The sequence below is a fragment of the Stegodyphus dumicola genome, chromosome 6, assembly GCF_044657685.1.
Source record: "Stegodyphus dumicola isolate Sdum_Otavi_A_Nest chromosome 6, ASM4465768v1".
In the NCBI taxonomy this organism is placed as follows: Eukaryota; Metazoa; Arthropoda; class Arachnida; order Araneae; family Eresidae; genus Stegodyphus; species Stegodyphus dumicola.
The window spans coordinates 201,030,155-201,050,143 of record NC_140773.1 but is presented as its reverse complement, the minus strand read 5'-3'; the positions used below and the strand labels follow the sequence as shown (position 1 = coordinate 201,050,143).

At 34.9% G+C, this 19,989-nt stretch overlaps 1 protein-coding gene across 1 annotated transcript in view; it reads left to right on the top strand.

The window, feature by feature from the left end:
- The window catches only part of LOC118182287 (meiosis 1 arrest protein-like), a 49,267-nt gene extending 32,473 nt beyond the window's left edge, over window positions 1-16,794 (top strand). Inside the window, exon 6 of the mRNA XM_085819716.1 lies at window positions 16,578-16,794. Within this exon, the coding sequence (XP_085675842.1) occupies window positions 16,578-16,733 (156 nt within the window). The 3' untranslated portion in view covers window positions 16,734-16,794. The remainder of the gene's footprint in view (window positions 1-16,577) is intronic.
- The last annotated feature ends 3,195 nt before the right edge of the window (window positions 16,795-19,989 follow it).

Below are 19,989 nucleotides of genomic sequence, written 5' to 3'. Positions count from 1 at the left end.
GTTTTTCCACCTTCTTCCTGATTGGTTCTTCTCTCTCAGCCGTTTTAAGCCACGTGATCACACGCTACGGACAAAATCCAAGCAAAACTTCTTGAAAAATTCCTGTAGAGTTTACAGTTTCGTTTGGTTCTGTGTTCCTTACAGGTATTTCCTTCGTAATTGTTCGCATTTCTGTAACTATACAAGACTTTTGTCTGTAAACTTCGAGGTTTTTTTTTACAGTGTAAGGTGGGACGTCAGTATAATCAATAAATTTATTCACCAGCAAACAGTTGGTAAAACTTTCATATTCCTAGTGTGACGATTTTTTTCGTTTTCTTTTCTTTTCTCCCCTCCCCAATCAGTTAATACTTCTACTTTTTTTTCAGTTACTAGTCGGTAAGTTGGATGTACAGCTATATAATTCATACTACTAAACAGATGGAGACAAACTAACTTACGGCTTGTTAAACTTGTTATTTGTGCTATTGTGTTATGATGTTATTTTGTCGTTAGATCTACGTTACATCAGTGCCAGTCATTTGAAATAATGTAAAAGTCTGAGTGCTGCTTTCAGATAAAAATTCATCCTGCTGAATTTAAGTTGTAAACAAAATTGTAATTGCGGTTTTAATTATGAGATTTAACTCTAAACCATGTCTTTAACAAAGAGTTAAAAGAGAAAGACATGTTTTTCAAGATGAATGAGAAATTACGCACTTTTGTAGAATTCTGCGTAATAAATTGTGTGTTTTATGTGAATAAAATTGTGTGTTTTATTTATAAGGGAATGTCAGTTCAAAAAGAATTCAATTTTGTCGCCATTACGAAAAAAATCATAAAGTAAAATTTTAACAGACTGGTAAAAATTCGTAGCCATTTAGTAATGGTGAATTCGTTAAAGATTATTTGATTAAGTCTGGCGAACATGTTTGTCTTGACAAACAACAATTATTTTAAACTATTAGCCAACACAGTAGCTCAACCTATTAATGAAATCGCTAATGATTTACGATGTCATTTAAATGAAAAAGTTAAGGATTTTGCAACATTCTTAATAGCAGTTGATGAGGTATAGCACACCTCATAAACAGCTTGCGTTTGAGATGTTACTGATGAGTTAAGTAACTGAGGAATTACTGGGATTCCTATGAAAGGAAAAACTACTATACAGAATATATTTTCTGAAATAAAAACTATAATGGATAAATATAAAACAAATTAAAATAAAATGACTGGATTTGCAAGTAATGGTGCAACTGCTATGATTGGTAAAAATAAGATACGTTTCAGGCTATACCTTGCATTGTTCACCAAGAAGCATTATGCGACAAATGTTTGTAGATGAATGATATTACTGAAAAGATAACTTAAACAGTAAACTTTATCCATGGACGGGTTGTGAATCATCAAGATATTGTTGTATTTCTTGAAGAAATTGAAAATTTGTAAGGAGAAAGGAATTATTATAGGAATTTGTTGCATTGTTTGAGGAAATTGAAAATCAGTAAGAAGAAATGATTTATTATAACGAGGGGAGGAGCTGTATTAAAATGATTTTTTATATAATAAATGAAATCAGAATTTTCATGATGGGGGGAAAATCGAAGAGCTGCATAATGATACACGGATAACAGATTTAACTTTCTCGTTGATTCAACCGGCCATTTAAATGTTGTCAATAAAGAGCTGCAGGAAAAGGATAAATGTATCACTGACATCTGTGCTTCTATTAAACTTTGGAAAGTTAAATGCAAGTATGGGAAACAAAGCTGAAATCAAAAATGTTCTCACATTTTTTGTGTCTTAAATCCCGCCCTATTATTCCAAATGAAAAATCGCGAGAATACTCAAGGAAAATAGCATTACTACGACAAGAATTTGAACACAGATTTAAAGAATTTAATGGAATCCAATTTTAAATTGCTATCATTACCCTTAAAAGCGGACGTGAATAAACGACCAGAAAATTTACAAATGTGATATAAAGATTAGAAGATTCGAAGTAACAAATCTGATTAACTTTTACTTGCACTTTTCAAAAGGTAAATATGCACAGTTCCAAAATTTTGCAATAATAATAATAGCTGTGCTTGGTAGTATATTTATATGTAAACAGCCTTTGAAATTAACAATACTAATGAAAGGGCTCAATTGACCGATGGGCATCTGCAATCCATAATGAAGATAGTCTCCAGTATTTTTTCTTCAAGGCTACAAATGTTATCAAATGTCAAGCTGTAACAAAAAGCAGAGAAAGGTGTAATTATTTACATGCAATTGTATGTATTTTTTCCTGCGAGTCTCGATAAAAAATTTAACATAAAAGAGTAGATTGTCGTTATTTCTTCTCAAGTTTCATTACACTGGGGATGTTATCTCTGAAAATTTGTTAGGTTTTTCTTAATTTGTTAAGTAAATTAATTAGTAGTTAATTTAGCATATTAGAATTATTTGAAATAAATATCAGTTGCCAGCTAACTGCCTTCTTTTCGGGCATGCGGCCCGCATGAAATTTTAGCTTAAGACCACTGATCTATTCTATGCGCAGTCTCCAGCTACGTTACCCACATTTAAAATTTAACTTCCTATTAAGTTAATTTAATCAATAACACCTTAGGTCTGCATATAAGATGGGACACCGCCAGCAATGGCAGAACTTGCGATGTCGGTTGCACCGGACAACAGTAGAACCTCGGCACCAGTACGGCATCGTGGGCCCCCCGGAAGCTTAATGGCAAACCTCACATTGAGTTGATCAATGTTAACGAATTTCGCTTACAGCGCATGCTCATTGGTGTGCCGCTGGCGTGGGAGAACTCTTATCGACTGTTTACAATTGCAACAGTCTATTTCATTTACTTACAGTAATTTATTTGACTTTTAATTCAGTAATTTAAACTAGATTTAATTTCTTAATTTGTTAAAGTATATACGAATGGAACGTATGTTAAATACTCAATTGTTTTTATTCCTCAGAAGTATAATCAGCTAATATATCTTGTAATGTTTCCTGTTGTTGCGCCTGAGCGCGCATTTCATCACTAGCGTCGGCGCATGCGCCTTGAGCTCTTGGAGTTTGTGACGTGAGATTGTGAGATAAGAGCGTGGGAAGAGCGTGTGAGAGAATTCGTGGCTTCGAGTGGCCATGAACGATGTAAATGAATGAGAATAAAGGTGAGATATAATACAGTCCATTGTTCCTGAGTTTATTGAGTTATAGTGTAGTGCCTGTGCAAAACATCGTGGTCCGTCGAGCCGGAGATCTATGGATTATGAGTTATTTACAAGTAACAAGTAAGTCAGCAGTTTCGATTTAAGAATAAAGTGACATTTTGTTAATTTGAGATACTGTGTAAGAGTTTTTGAGAAAATTTATATACTGTGTTACTGTGTTTAAGTAATTGAGAAGAATTACTTAATATCTTGTGTTATTTCATTAAGAATACAATGTTGATAAAAGGTGCACTAAAAGAGGATTTAAAGCTATTAGCTTTAGAATTGAATATAGAATTAAGTGAAAAGATAACTGTTGCAGATTTAAATTTAGCGATTAAAAGTAGTGAAGCTTTTAAATCCAAATTCGGTAATAGAGTTGGGTAATTCCATAGTAGAGCATCGTAAATCTGAAGAAGCTAAAGTATTACAGTTAGAACAAATTAAATTAGAGAGATGTAAAACAGAACTGGAAATTGCTCGATTGCGAGCTGAAACCAAAAGTGTTAATAGCGATCAAAACGGAACTAAAGGAGAAAGTTCTGATTCCTTAGATTCTCTTATTAAAAGTATAAGAACACTAACATTGAAGGTTCCGAGTAAACCTGAAAACTGGAGTTTTTTTTTTTTTTTTTTTTTTGTCTTTAGAAAGAGCTTTCGCAGCAAAAAATGTGCCTGAGAAATCTAAAGCGGAAATATTGTTAAACTTGTTAGGGGAACGGGCTTCGAACGTTATCGTGTATATTAGAGATGAGGAGCTAAGTGACTATGAAAAAGTAAAAGCTATTATTCTAAAAGAATTCGAACCTACACCACAAATTGTTTTAGAAAATTTTTAAAAGGCTTAACGCCTAAATGAGTCCCATGTGCAGTTCGTGTTGCGATTAACCACAAATTTCGAATATTACTTAAAATTGAGGAAAGTGTCTGAATTTGAAACTCTGAAGCAGTTAATAATACCAGACAAATTGTTTGAGACATTAGATCGAGAAACGTCAGCCCATATTTCTGTAAGGCAAGCTGATAGTTGGTTTCCGCCTCAACAAATGGCAAAGGAAGCAGATTTATTTTTCACATCTCGCGGAAAGTCCCTTGCCACAAGTGTGGACAGTTTTCAAAAATCTCGCAACAATTACAAAACGTCGAAAAATGTTTCAAAGGTACTCCTTGCCGATGTAAAAGGTTCAAAGTGTGTTCTTTGTGAGGAGAATCATTTTTTGGCAAAAAGCCCAAATTTCTTGGAAACGACTGGTGAATCATCAATGGGTGAAATCATCAAAAGTCATAAATTATGCTTTAATTGCCTAGCATTAAACCATTCTGTCAAAAACTGCAAATCAAAGTTTTCGTGTTCCGTTTGTGGGAAAAGACACCACATGACACTGCATTTTCCAGTAGAAAACAAATCATCGAAAGAGAAGAAAAAAAAAATGAAAACGAAACAGCGAGTAGTTCGAGTGTGCTTTCCCCCCTAGCGCCAGACTTTCTCCCTAACAGCGGTAATACTCTACTTACGGCGACTAGTGTAAACAGATCCAAAAAAAGTGTTCTTCTGAGCACGGCTATTTGCTTTATTAAAGTGAAGGTATGGGTAAGCTACATCCAATCAAAACATTACTTGATGGCGGCAGTACTTCATCGTTTATAAGCAGAGACTGTGCGAAAAAATTCAACTTTGATTCTGAGAAGGTAAACATTGCGATTTCCGGATTAAATGATTCCTTGTTTACAATTCGGAAAAGAGTTTCGGCATGCATTAGCAATAAAGATAAAAGTTACATGAGACATTTAGACTTATTAGTAGTACCAAAAATCACGCAAGAGTTGATTCCTTCAAGGAAAATTGCTATTACAATGCAGGATTTTTGTAACATAAAATTAGCTGATGAGAATTTTAATGTTCCAGAACGTATAGAGATGCTTTTAGGAGCTGAGGTTTTCTTTGAGATATTAAAATCTGAACAAATTCGATATGAAAATTTTTTATTTTACAAAATTTATTTTACAAAACAGCGTGTTCGGGTTTATAGTGTCGGGAAGCGTTACATCAGAAGAACAGAGCCGCGTACATTGTGGGTTAATGAAAACATCTAATGACTTAGAACAAACAATGAGAAAATTTTGGGAAATAGAGAATGTTGAAATAGCCATTCCAAAAAATAAAGAAACAGCAATATGTGAATAACATTATGTGCAAACTCATAAGCGGAATAAAGAAGGGAGATACCTTGTAACAATGCCACTAAAGGAAGATCCTATTTGCTTAGGAAATTCAAAAGATTTTGCCCTTGAGAGATTAAATTCCCTATGGAAAAGATTAGTTAAAGACCCTGAATATTTGAGTCTGTATCAGGATTTTTTAAAGGACTATAAAGAGCTAGGGCATATGACTGAGGTTAAAGAGAAAAATGAGCCTAGGGTAGTGTACTATATGCCACATCATGGAATATACCGACCTCAAAAAACAACAACTAAATTGAGAACAGTGTTTAATGCATCATGCTTAACATCAAATGGAATTTCGCTAAATTCTTTACAACGTAATGGAGGGGTTATTCAAGATGATCTCTTTTCAATCATGCTTAGATTTAGAAAGTACCCATTCGCATTTACGGCGGATATTAGAAGAATGTATAGAATAATTGAAATTAACCCTGAACAGAGAGGCTTGCAGCGAATCCTGAGGAAAAAAGAAAATGATGCACCTGTGAAAATCTACGAGCTTAATACTGTGACTTACGGTACAGTTAGTGCTCCATACTTAGCTATGAGAACTCTTAAACAATTGTCGATTGATGAAGGTCCAAAATTTCCTTTAGCTGCGCCAGTCTTACTTAAAAACTTTTATATGGATGATGTGCTTAGTGGAGTGGAATCTTTGAATACAGCTAAGGAGCTTAAATCTCAGTTAACTGCAATACTGAAGAGTGCAGGAATGACACTGCACAAGTGGTGCAGTAATCATGCTGAACTTGCGGAAGAAGATCACTCCTATTCCTTTCCTAATGAAGCAAAATCTACAACACTTGGAGTGTCTTGGAGGACTAGAAGAGACTGTTTCTGTTTTAGAGTGAAACTCGATAATGACATAGTTGTTACCAAACGACAAATATTGTCCACAATTGCAAGATTGTTTGACCCGATTGGTTTACTAGGGCCAATCATAAGTAAAGCCAAAATATTCCTCCAACGGTTGTGGCTGTTAAAACTGAATTGGGATGAACCACTACAAAAAAAAGGAAGCTGATGAATGGAAGAAATTCTCTACTGAACTGGAACTTTTAAGTAAAATAGAAATTGAAAGGTTTATTCTTATTGCAGAAGTAGACTATGTGGAACTTCATGGATTTGCAGATGCCTCTGAGGTAGCATACGGAGCAACCATATATTGCAAGTGCCGTTCGAGAGAGGGAGAAGTGAAGACAAGGCTAGTGACGAGTAAATCCAGAGTCTCGCCTATTAAACGAGTTACTATTCCGAGACTGGAGCTATGTGCAGCAGTCCTACTTGTAAGGTTGATGGTTAGAGTAATATCTGCATTAGAGATTCCTGTGAACAAAGTTTATCTGTGGAGTGACTCCATGATCGTGCTTTCATGGATACAAAAGGAGCCTTACCAGTTCAAGACATTTGTTGCAAATCGAGTGGCAACAATTCAAGAGTTGACTAATGGTCATCAATGGCGTCATGTGTCATCAAAGGAGAATCCGAGTGATCTTATATCCCGAGGTTTGGATGCCAGTAAACTTCTACAAAATGATATGTGGTGGAAAGGCCCTCTATGCCTGAGATTCGACTAAATAATCCAAATAGAGAGATTCCGGTGGAAGCCATTGTGAAGGACTTTCCAGACGAACTTAAAATCCTTAGGGACTCTAATATTTTTCTTAATGTGAAAGCTAACCCTTTCATTGAGGATTTCTTAAATTTAAGTAACAATTACACTAAAATTATTCGTGTTTTAAGTTTTATTTTTAGGTTTGTAAACAACTGCAAGGAGAAGGACAGGGTTTCAGGTCCTCTTCAGAGCTCAGAATTAAAATTAGCTGAACTTAAACTGATTAAGCTAATTCAAGATAGTGAATTAAAAAAAGAAATCTCAAGCCTTGAAAAGGAGGGTAAGGTACCTCCAGATAGCAAGGTAAGAAGTGTTTTTCCATTTTTAGATCAATATGGAATTTTACGAGTTGGAGGCAGATTAGCTAATTGTAAGTTGAATTTTGATAGAAAATTTTCTATAATCTTACCAAAGAATCATAAGTTGACTAATCTAATTATTGTGATGTTTCATAAGAAATACATGCACATTGGTCCACAAGGCTTACTGTATATTGTTAGACAAGGTTTTGGCCCTTAAACGGGCGCAACACTTGTAGAAAAATAGTACATGAGTGTGTCGTATGTTTCAAAGCAAAACCAGTGCCCTGTCAACAACTTATGGGTCAGCTCCCTCAAGAAAGAGTCAGCCCGAATTTTCCATTCAATTGTGTAGGAGTTGATTTTTTTTTTTCCTTATTTTATAAAATACCCACATCAGAGAAAAGGTCGCCTTAACAAGGTGTATGTGCGCATTTTCGTTTGTTTAGTTACCAAAGCTTGTCATCTTGAGTTGGTAACGGACCTGTCTAGTCAAGCATTTATTGCAAACTTAAAGCGTTTTTTCAGCAGGAGAGGCAAGTGTGCACGCATATTTTCAGATAACGCAACCAATTTTGTTGGTAGTAACGCAGAATTAAAGAAATTGAATAGGCTAGTCAGCAAACCAGATGATGAATTAGGTAATTATTTATCGAGTGAGAGTATTGATTGGTCGTTCATACCCCCTAGAGCTCCCAATCATGGAGGTCTTTGGGAGGCACGTGTCAAATCTGTTAAGTTCATTTGAAACGTGTAGTAGGCAATTTAAAACTAACCTATGAGGAGTTTCTTACAGTAATTACTCAAATTGAAGGCATTTTGAATTCTAGGCCCTTGCATCCTTTATCATCTTGTAGGGTTTATATTTATTTTATCTAACATTTATTTTAAGTTTAAACTATCTTTCCTGTCAAGCCTTACTTTTCCCTGGAATTGCCAATGCCAGAGTATGTAAATTTTAGTAGAATGCGCAAGGATTCAAATTATCAACGGAAGTAATCTAAGTTAAATAGAAGGGAAACGAGTTCGAAGGTGTGCTTTCTTGCTTCACGAGCGTGGAGGTGGCTAGTTAGAAACTGAAGAACCACGCGTTTCGGCTTGTGTGCTTGCCTCGGCAATTTGTTAATCTTTCAACGTAATATTCATAAGTTTGCTGAATTATCAGCGGTATCTTAGAACGCGGTGAGATTAGTTACGTTTAGAGAGCCTCGTAGTTAGTTACTTGTTACTATTCTTTTTTTTAGTTTCTTATTTTTATTTTACCGCCGGGTCGGCGTAGTTTGTAAACGTCAAGAGCAAGCATTTGTAATTTCTAAATAAAGTTGAATAAAAAGGGATTTGAGCCCTTCTCAAGACTTTGTCTACTTTCCAGTTCTCAGCAGTCACCACTATTGTTGCGTGCAGGTTGGAAGCGCGCAACATTACATTGCCGCCCGAACACTTGTCGAACTGAAATGGCCGAAAATTGGATGGAAGCTGCTGGACAACAACAAGAAATGGCAAGCCAATTGGAAGGATTTGGATACCTGGTCCAGACGATGAGAGCGTCAATCAAGCCAAACGTCAATTTCGACGGAAAAAATTTGGTGGCGATATTTCTAGAAGGCCTAGAAAATCACTTCCAGTTCTACCCTGTGCCTGAAAGACAAAAAGTTGCCATCGCCACATCTGCACTAAGAGGACAGGCCTCGCTATGGTGGAAGAATATAGGCAATTTTTTATTAGGGGAATTCGGAGGCCAGACATATACATTTGAAAATTTCAAAAAATCGTTATTAAAGGCCTTCCCCATAGTGAAAGATCGAGCAAGGCTAGAAGCCGAACTATATAGTTTTTATCAACGGGATACAGAAGAGTTGACGGACTTCTGTATCCCGTTGATATACGAATCTGCGAAAAATTAAGCTGACGGATATGCTGTATGGGAAGAAACCCGACGCTGAGATTATTGAAATAATCTTACCAAGAATGTTACCTGCTGTTCAAGACTACTGCGAAATTAGAAACCCAAGCACATTGCAGGAGCTCTTCGAATTGGCGGTCAAGTTCCAAAATCGCAGAATAGCGGAAAAAGCTAGAGGGGCATCGTATTCTCAAAGTATCCGAAGGCAATCTTCAAATGAGCAGACCAGAAATGCAAACCGCTCTTATGGGGGAAAGAGCTATCAAGCTAACTCATCGAAGCTCGAAGGTCAAGGCCCAAAAAAGAAATTTGAAAACAACCGTCCGCGTACCCAGAAGGCAGAAGTTGAAAGGAAAACTTTAAACGAGTAGAGGGTCCTGTGAAAGCCAGGGTCCAGACCCCGGAAGTTTTGAAAAAACCCTCAAGAAGACACTTAAATACGGTCATCGTAAGGAACTCACAGTTACCAATTATACAAGTCCTGGTTGGCGATGTACCAGTAGAAGCCCTCATCGATACAGGAGCAGAAGGTAATTTTATGAGTGATATTTTTTTTTAGAAGAACTTTAATAGGTTACGATTATTTAAAAATAAAAACACAGAAATCATAGCAGCACAAGGACAAACTTGTCAATGTATCGGAAAATTATCTTTAAAGATACAGGTTCAAAATGAAAGCCTTAAAGTATTAATTTTTGTAGTAAAAAATTTGCAAAGTCCACTTATTTTAGGTATGGAGTTTTTAAAAGCCGCGAAGGCCAAACTGAATTTTCAGGAAAGTTCTGTCGTGTTGGAGATGGATCGGAGGGTGGTGGAACCAGTGGAACAACCGCAAGTCGACCTTAGCCATTTGAATGACCATGAAAGCCAAGCCATCCAGCAAGTGGTGAGTACTTTTTCAAACTTGTTTTCAGAACGCCCTGGTAGTTGTCAAATAGTTACGCATGAGATACAGTTAACTGCCGACAAACCCTGTAGGACTAAACCTTACCGCTATGATAAACAGAAAGAGCAAATCATAGAAGAACATATTCAGGAAATGTTAAAGAATCAAATAATAACGCCCATAAATAGTGAGTACGCGAGTCCAGTTGTACTATGTAGGAAAAAGAACGAGTTTTCTCTTTCGGATAAAAGGGCTTGGAGGTTTGCTATCGATTACAGAAAACTTAATAGTGTTATTAAATTCCCAGTTTACCCTTTGCCGGTTATAGAGGAAATTATTAGAAAGATTAAATCTACAAGATACATGACTACTTTGGACTTTACGTCTGGCTACTATCAAATAGCTATGAGACCCGAAGACATACATAAAACCGCGTTTATAACAAAATCGGGCACTTATGCATTTTTACGCATGCCCATTGGGTTGTGTGGGGCCCCATCAACATTCCAGAGAGCTATGGACATTGTTCTAAAGCCTGTTCTAGGAAAATCGACTTTAATCTATCTAGCTGATATAATTATAACCAGTAGTACGTTGGAACAACATATTAAAGATCTAGAAGAAGTTTTTAAATTATTAAAAGAGGTCGGTCTTAACGGTCAATTAACGCCTCAAAATGCAAGTTCGCAACTAAAGAACTTAAATATCTGGGTTATAAAATTTCGCAAAAGGGTATAGAATCTCAAGATTAAAAAATAAAAGAAATCAAGAATTTCTCACCTCCCAACACCGCCAAGAAACTTTCTTCTTTCCTTGGGTTATGTTCTTATTATCGGTCATTCATAAAAGATTTTGCTAATATTGTTGAACCCTTGTTAATAATTAAAAGAAAGAAAAGTAAATTCACGTGGACAGCAGAAGCAAATACCGCATTTGAAAGATTAAAAGAAGCGCTCATCAATGCCCCTGTTTTGAAATTCCCGGAGGGGGACGAAAATCTGGAAATTGCAGCAGATGCGTCGGACTATGCTGTGGGTGCGGTTCTTATGCAAAATGGCCATCCTTTGGCATTTTTTAGTAAAACGTTGAATCCTACACAAAGGAATTATACAGCTACAGAGAGAGAAACATTAGCCGTATTAATGGCTGTACACACATTTCGAGTTTATTTCGGCAAAGCGCCAGTAACAGTCTTTTCGGATCATGCGGCTGTTGGTAGACTTTACTCGGGGAAAAACCTAACGCCCAGGTTAATAAGATGGGCTTTAAAACTTCAAGAATATAGTCTCATAATTAAATATAAACCGGGTAAGGAAAACAATGTAGCTGATGCACTTTCTCGTATAAAACTGGACGATGAAGGAAATGAACTCAAATGCGCTGTGTTGAGTTTTTAGATTCTAGAGACATTTTAGATTCTAGAGAAAAATTTTAGATTCTAGAGATACAATTATTGCTGAATTGAAAGCTGAACCTGAATTTGTAAGTATCTATGCATATTTGAAAGACCCCGAAAGCTTTGAGCACACAGATATCGATGCGATAAGAAATAGAGCAGAAAACTATGAAATAATAGATAATTTATTATTTTATACGTAAACAACAAACGAAAATCTCGAGTACAAACCAGTCATTAAGCATTTTGAAGGAATTACACAACGCGAAAACAGCGGGTCATTTAGGGGTCAGAAAGACTTAAAAAAGGGTACGCGAGGCGGTATATTTCCCGCAATTATACAAAATAGTAACTGCGTATGTCAGGTCCTGCAATCAATGTCAGTTAATAAGTGATATTAATTACAGCCCGGCCGGGTACTTAAATAGCATTCGCGCTACATTTCCGAATGAAATTTTAGGCATAGATCTTCTTGCTCCTTTCCCCCACAGTGAGTTAAATAAAAATCGTTTTCTTTTAGTAATTGTAGATCATTTTTCAAAATGGACAGAAATCGTTCCACTTAAACGCGCGTAAGCCAAAACAGTCGCAGATGCATTCTTACACAGATACATTTTAAAATATGGTGCACCGATAAAAGTCATTAGCGATAACGGTAAACAATTCGTTAGCCAAATATTTGAAAACATATGCACTGGACTTGGCATACGCCATATCAAAATGGTTCCGTATACACCACAGGCAAACATAGCAGAAAGAGTTAATAAAAACATTGTAAAAATAATTCGCAGTTACGTTAGCACACATCACAAGCGCTGGGATGGCTACATAAATGAATTAGCTTATGCTTTAAGAACGGCAAATCACGATACTACGTGAAAAACCCCAGCAGAATTATTTTTAGGATGGAAGTTAATTACGCCATTAGATAAATTATTCTTTGTGCAACAAAGAGAGCAAGAATTTAAACAGAAAGATGTGCAAACACTTATTGACCAGGCGGTTAAAAGCTCGGATACGGCAAGAAATAGGCAGAAACTATATTACGATAGAAAACGCCGTGAAGCAGATTTTAAAGTTGGAGATAAAGTGTTGAAGCGGAAATTTTCTTTATCAAGTGCCCCAGACAATTTTACTGTAAAGCTAGCTCCAAAATTTGAAGGCCCCTATGTAATTCAGGAAATCAAGGGAGTCGTATTGTACCTTAAGAACGAGAGAGGGGAAATCTGTAAAGCAAGTCCCGACCAGGTGAAAAAATATTATAATCAAAATGATTTTGAAATCCTTAAAAGTTTCTTGCAGGACTCAAGCGTAAAAGAAGTAGAAGGTCCAGAAATAACGTCACCCGTTCCACCACCCAAGAAGCAGAGAACTGAAGAGAAACCTAGCCCTTCTACAAGTCATGCGACGGTACCGAAAAGAAGAAATTAAAACGGTCAGACTCCAGCATTTATGATATACAAGAAAGCAAAGCCGCCGCGTAAAGAAACTTTGGTAAAGAGGAAAACACCACTTACAACGTATCGCAGTAGAAATTCTGCATCGAGGAGAACGCTTCCAGGGCCAGAGAGTCAGGTGCAAACAAGGCCGCCGTTCCCGAGAACGAAAAGACAGCAGGAGGAACGAAAAGACCACCACCAACAGAAGAAATTCAAGCATGATTCCAGACCGGAGGACGCCAAGACCAGCCGTCCAGGGGAAAAACGGAAAAGACAGCAACCGGACGACTACCACTCCAAGAGGCCAGCATGCAGAGGGCGAAAAAGAAAAAGCAACGTGGACGACACTCGAATCACACTAAGGAGACGACTGACGTCGATGAAACCTATAACGTGGGAGCAGTTCTGCCAGAAGAGGATGTCGGAGTTCCAATCATCGAAAACTCAAAGATAAGTTAAAATCTTCTGTAAATTTTTTTTTCTTTTGTTCCGAAATGTTATGTGTAAATACGAAGTTCTATGTTTTGACGGAAGTCAATGTGTCTCGGTTGAGACTTAGTTTTGTTTTACTTTATTTAACTAAGGCAAAAGTATTATTTTCTTTAAGTATAAAATCTAAGAACAAGCAGTTTCTGTTTGGTCGAAAGACTAATTCTGTTATGTTAAAACCAAAATTTGGCCGAAGATAAAAATAACTTCGCATTCTTGTATTAATAAGAACTTTAGTTTCAGTGCCGCCAGCTTGGCGAAGAAGAAGTAAAGTAAAAATTTACTTTTCTCTTATTCATTTTATGGTAAATTGTAAAAATCATATGTATTAGAATTTTGTAAATATACGTAAATACTTGAAAGTTATGTAAAAGTAGAATTTAGTCTAGAAGCATAAAATTTTAGATGCTAAAAGTAAATGCTCAAAAGCAATGAATTCAAATTTAAGTATTAAACTGTAGATAAAATCATGCTTTAGAGCGAAAGCCTGCATGTCTAAAGATGAATGAGGGGGAATTTAGATTGAATGTGTTTTGTAGGGTTCTCCACCTACACTTGAATTTTAAGAATGTTAAAGTAGCTCATCGAGTTGTAGAATGTCGAGTAAGGTGTGTCTATTTGGTCGTTGAATTCTAACAAATCATTGTGGTTAGGGGAAGTGTTGCAATACTAAAACACGAATATTCCCGTTTGACACCACACATGGTGGAGAGCCAGGGTAAAGTTAAATTCATGTTTGAATACTTGAATGAATGTGAATTAAGCAGTAACTAAGAAAAATAAATCGATCAAAAACAAAAACTTATTCAGTGTCAAGAAAGTGTAAATTATAATGTATTTAGAAAGATACTGATACTTATTCCTTCCAGATGCTGGAAGGAAGAGAACAGATTGATTGCTGAAGTCCAGGAAAGGTTGCTGTAAGAAGAGAGAGTTAAATAAGTATTTACAGAAATTTATTCTACCTTTTGTGAAAAAACAGATTTTTTATGTAAACGAGGCTCTTAAAATTTAGTTCAGAATTGTGGAAACTTTACAACAGGTCGTTTCTAGGACCTGCTTCCAAGTTTACCAAATTCTGGAAGCGGCAAATGTAGGGTTTATATTTATTTTAACTAACATTTATTTTAAGTTTAAACTATCTTTCCTGTCAAGCCTTACTTTCCCCTGGAATTGCCAATGCCAGAGTATGTAAATTTTAGTAGAACGCGCAAGGATTCAAATTGTCAGCGGAAGTAATTTAAGTTAAATAGAAGGGAAACGAGTTCGAAGGTGTGCTTTCTGGCTTCACGAGCGTGGAGGTGGCTAGTTAGAAATTGAAGAACCACGCGTTTCGGCCTGTGTGCTTGCCTCGGCAAATTGTTAATCTTTCAACGTAATATTCAGAAGTTTGCTGAATTATCAGCGGTATCTTAGAACGCGGTGAGGTTAGTTACGTTTAGAGAGCCTCGTAGTTAGTCACATGTTACTATTCTTTTTTAGTTTCTTATTTTTATTTTACCGCCGGGTCGGCGTAGTTTGTAAGCGTCAAGAGCAAGCATTTGTAATTTCTAAATAAAGTTGAATAAAAAGGGATTTAAGCCCTTCTCAAGACTTTGTCTACTTTCCAGTTCTCAGCAGTCACCACTATTGTTGCGTGCAGGTTGGAAGCGCGCAACATTACAATCTGAACCAGAGGATTTTGATATCTTGACACCAGGCCACTTCCTGATAGGCAGACATATCACGGCTATTTCAGAACCTAATATTTAAACGTTAACGATAATAGATTAAAGAGCTGGCAAAAATTGACTAAAATAGTACAAACAATTTGGAAGTATTGGAGAAATAACTATTTGAGTGCAATGCAAGGAAGAACTAAATGGTTCTTTGAAAAAGACAATGTCAAGGTTGGAACTATGGTAATTTTAAAGACTGATAATGTTCTTGTATGTAACTGGCCTCTTGGCAAAATCGTAGAGATATTCTTAGATAAAGACAATAAGGTTAGAGTAGTTTCAGTGAAAACGAAAAGAGGTATTTTTAAAAGATCAATTAATAAATTAGTCTTTTACCTATGCCAAATTAAACAAGAAGTATGTTTGTAATTAATTATTGTATTTTCTTATTATAGTAGTTTGATTTTGTTGATGTTATTATTTGATGTTTATAATTATTTACCTATATTTCGTATTGTTACTCTGTGTAATTTTTTATTGTAAGATCTAATTTTGAATGATTACATCATGTCAAGGCTAGCGGTATGTTGCGCCTGCGCGCGCATTTCATTACTACCGTCGGCGCATGCGCCTTGAGCTCTTGGAGTCTGTGACGTGAGATTGTGAGCTAAGAGCGTGGGAAGAGCGTGTGAGAGAATTCGTGGCTTCGAGTGGCCATGAACGATGTAAATGAATGAGAATAAAGGTGAGATATAATACAGTCCATTGTTCCTGAGTTTATTGAGTTATAGTGTAGTGCCTGTGCAAAACATCTGTTTTGTATTCCTTTTTAAAAGAAAATTTGGGTAGTTTACAATCGACATTTACATTCAATAAATGTCGATTGTAATGAAGCAGCTTACAACCTGACACGTTTTAAAACTTCTAACTGTTTACGCCCAAGATAACACAATATCAACCATATACCGTATTTATCTTCTTTTAAAATTGCACCAAAGTACAACTGCGCCAAATTCTCTTTTGGGCATGCGCAGTAAGCGAAATTCGTTTAACATTGATCAACTGAATGTGCGGTTTGCCATTATGCCCCCCCCCCGCGTAACATCTGCACTGAACATGGGAGGATTTTTTTGAAAAACTATGAAATGTTTCGATTCCAATTCTATACTAAAAAGGTTATTTAGTTTACTTACTGATTCTTTCTGGTATATAGCAGTACTAATGAAAAATTTTCTTTTTAAAAGAGAAGATAATTAACTCGCTTCTTGTTTGTGATTCCCAACAAATATTTGATTACAGAAGTCTTTTACAAGGAATAAAAATTAACACAATTGCTTTTCTGAACATTTAAAACAATTTAACTTACCGATAAACTCGCAACTTTGATGATATGTCAGATTACTTTTGTTAAACTAGCTCTTGAAAATCTGTCGCTCTGAATTTTAATTTAATTTAATTTAATTATTTTTTTTAGGAAAAAAGTAATACTAAGAAGAAGAAATGCTCCATTGCGCCTGTGGCAGAAGTAGTTTCTACAAAAGGTATAGGAACATTATATGGAAATGACTTTCTTGCAGCTTCAGAATTAATAAAGAAAAGATTTAAGAGTTTTCCTGATCAATTTGAATGACAGCTGAATTGTATTTAAATGATTTTCCAAATTAATTAAAGATTTCTTTATATGCATAATATATTTCATATATAAAAAATTACTTTTGAAATTATTATGTGATACTCCTTAAATGAGTGAAATAAATTAAACAGTTCTCAGATATTTATCATTGCAGCTTGAATCCGAAAATATTATTAAGTGATCTAATTATTACTTTTAAACGGCCCAGTATCTGTAGAATGTTAAAATCTTAACTGAGAAAGAAATTGTTGAAATATATCGATTCATAATGAGATTTTTCAGCATGAATCGACAAATGATTTTATTTGGATAATGATGTAATAAAACTGATATTCACTAAAGGTAAAATTATGTATGTATATTAGTATAAAAGTGCATTTTGATTTAATTTAGAGTTAAGTTTTTCACCAGAGTTATTATCATCAGAGTATGAATGTAAAAAATTTATCAAATATCAGTTTTTTTAAAACGAGAAAGAAGTATTTAATCTATAGTATGTAAATTAAAATATGGTTATTGGGGGGATTAGAGTGATATGTAAATTAAAATAAGGTTATTGGGGGGGGGGAGATTAGGAGAAATTTAAAATGTTTCTTACTTGATATAGCTTGTAATTTTGATATTTCTACAAATTTTTGTTGAACTAGCTCTATCTCTGCACATATGGCTGCAGGCTTTAAGGATGACAAAGCTTCCTTCGATTAGGAAAAAATCACAAAGGCTCATATTGCTATCACAGATTTGTTAGCGTATGAATTGGCAATATTATCCGTTTTATCAAAGCGCGAACTCCTTCGTTTTTGTTTAATTCTACGGACGCGAAAGATCAGTGTAGTAACACAAATAAAGCTTATTTCCACATGTTAAAGTAGAAAATCTTTATAATCCATTCTGACTGGGAAAGCTTTGTTTATTTTCCATTTTCTTAATAGGTCTGTCTGTATGGTATAGCTAGTCTTTTAAACACAGAGTAATTCAAAATGATTAACTCGAGCCCATGCATTAATTTGATGTCGATTAAATAAAAATAAAAGAAATCTCTGCGTTTTAGAATGCCACACAAATACTGATGTATAGAACAAGTTTCCTTAATGAAACTTGTTATTGTACATCAGTATTTGATTTCTTCTGCATTAGATCAGTTGGAGTGAAACTGGTGATTTGGGGGTCTCCTAGTTGATCTGTTGGGTCATTAGATCTTAGGCGATACTATATTTTCATTTAAAGTACATTAAAGATCTCTTCATGCCCCATTCATCTGAAATTTAGTATGACTTTAAAAACCGCATTGTGACATTTGTAACAAAGGATGTATTGGAGATGTGATGCAAGAATTTGGTTACTATTTTGATGTTATCTGTATAAAGAAAAAAGATCACGTAGAGTTTTTGTTCCTAACATTTTGTCCTTTTAGGTATGATTGTTGTTCTATATTTGTAAATTTCAAAGATTAAAAACTTTGAAAACTGAATTAATAATTTTAAGTAAACCTGTGTGTTGGAATTTAAAAAAATGTAACTTTGCTAATTGGAGCAAAGTTCTTGAAGTGATTTTACTTGGAAGATATGCCTTCAAACAATATATCGCTAGATTAAAAATATGCAATGAAAAAGAAATTGGTTGTTAACGTCGTATGCACAAAGCAGGAACTTCTTCCAGCTCGTTCAGTACCAGGTCACTGCTAGAATTTAGAACAATTAAATGGATTCAGTTGCTGGTGAACCACAGAAGACTGTAAAAATATCAAGCATTATATGTGATGAAATCAATATTAACAAAAGTAAAAAGTAGGTGTTAAGATTATATATTTTATTAATAATGAGACAAATATTTAAAAATTAATAATATGAAACAGTCTAAACTGTTAGATATGTTGTTAAATTTAAATATTTAAAGCAAGCACTTTAAAAAAAACTGCTAACACACAGCAGCAACTACGGACTTGCAGAAAAACATAAGTGGAAATTCTAATGCAGCAATTATAGTTAGAACTTTGTACCGAGTCAAATTATAATTATATATGTAATCTAAACCATATGAAATAGATGTGCTATAAATTAAATTTATTAGAGATATTATTAAAAAATAAAATCGATGTGTATTATCAAGAAGTGTAAATATCGTCAAATCATTCATTTATCTAAGCAGTATACTATTTTAATTTAATATAAATTAAAGATTGTTTCGGTATATCAAAAGGCAATGCGTACGAGAACTGAAAATTTAACAGACTATGCAGATTATTAATGAAAGATTTTCTGGTCTGTAAACAGCATTACTTTGCCAATTGTATCTACGATAAATTCTTGTGAAGTGCTTCAACATAAAGTGAAGAGAGAAAAGAGAGTATGAGAGAGAACTACAATTTTTTTTAAGGACAGCATTTGTCTAATCAGAGAAACATGGTATATTAATTTAGCAATTAAATATAGCAATTATCTACCTCTAAACTGTTACGATGGCTAGCAAAGGAATTTAGAATACATTTTTGAACACAACATGTCGTATTTTGTTGGGCTGCAACAGTTAAAATGCAATTAAGAGCACGAATTATTATGTAATTAGCTACACCGAAAAAAGTTTCAGTTCATTACGCATTAATAGGATTATCTTATTTTATACAAAAGTATAAAATAAGAAAATGGAAACTACATTTGTAACTATTCCGTTCAACAGTTTAAGAATCTCCAGCCGGTTTTTGAGTTAAAAACTGATATCTGATACGTAAAAGTGTGTATAGATGAGGTTGGCATGAAAATAGGTTGTGGGACGGTATCTACGCACAAAAATAATAATTAGATTATTTGAACACACAAAGCACACAAGGACAATCTGCCTAAGGGGAGGGATACCTTTGTGGAAGACTTTTTAAGAGAAATTAGTTTCTATTCCCATTTACACATAGAGAAAACCATGAAAACTAACCAGTCAGCCCGTTTGCCTGCGATCGAACCCAGGCGAAACTCCCAGGATTCTCAATATTAGTCACTCGGCCACTCGCCCTCACGAATTTAACAGAAATAAAAATTTGTGTCGAATGATTTCATTAAATTCCTACATTTATCCAATGAAAATTAATCGCAAGTGAGAAATATGAAAGAGCTTGTTTTAATATAGTGTGTTGTTTACTTCACTAAGATTTTTTTATAGTCTGAGAATTATATAAGAGCAATGCATGAAGATGATATGTTCAGAAAAAAATTTGAAGCATACTGAATTTTTACAAGGTTTAATTTTTTCCGATTATAAAAAT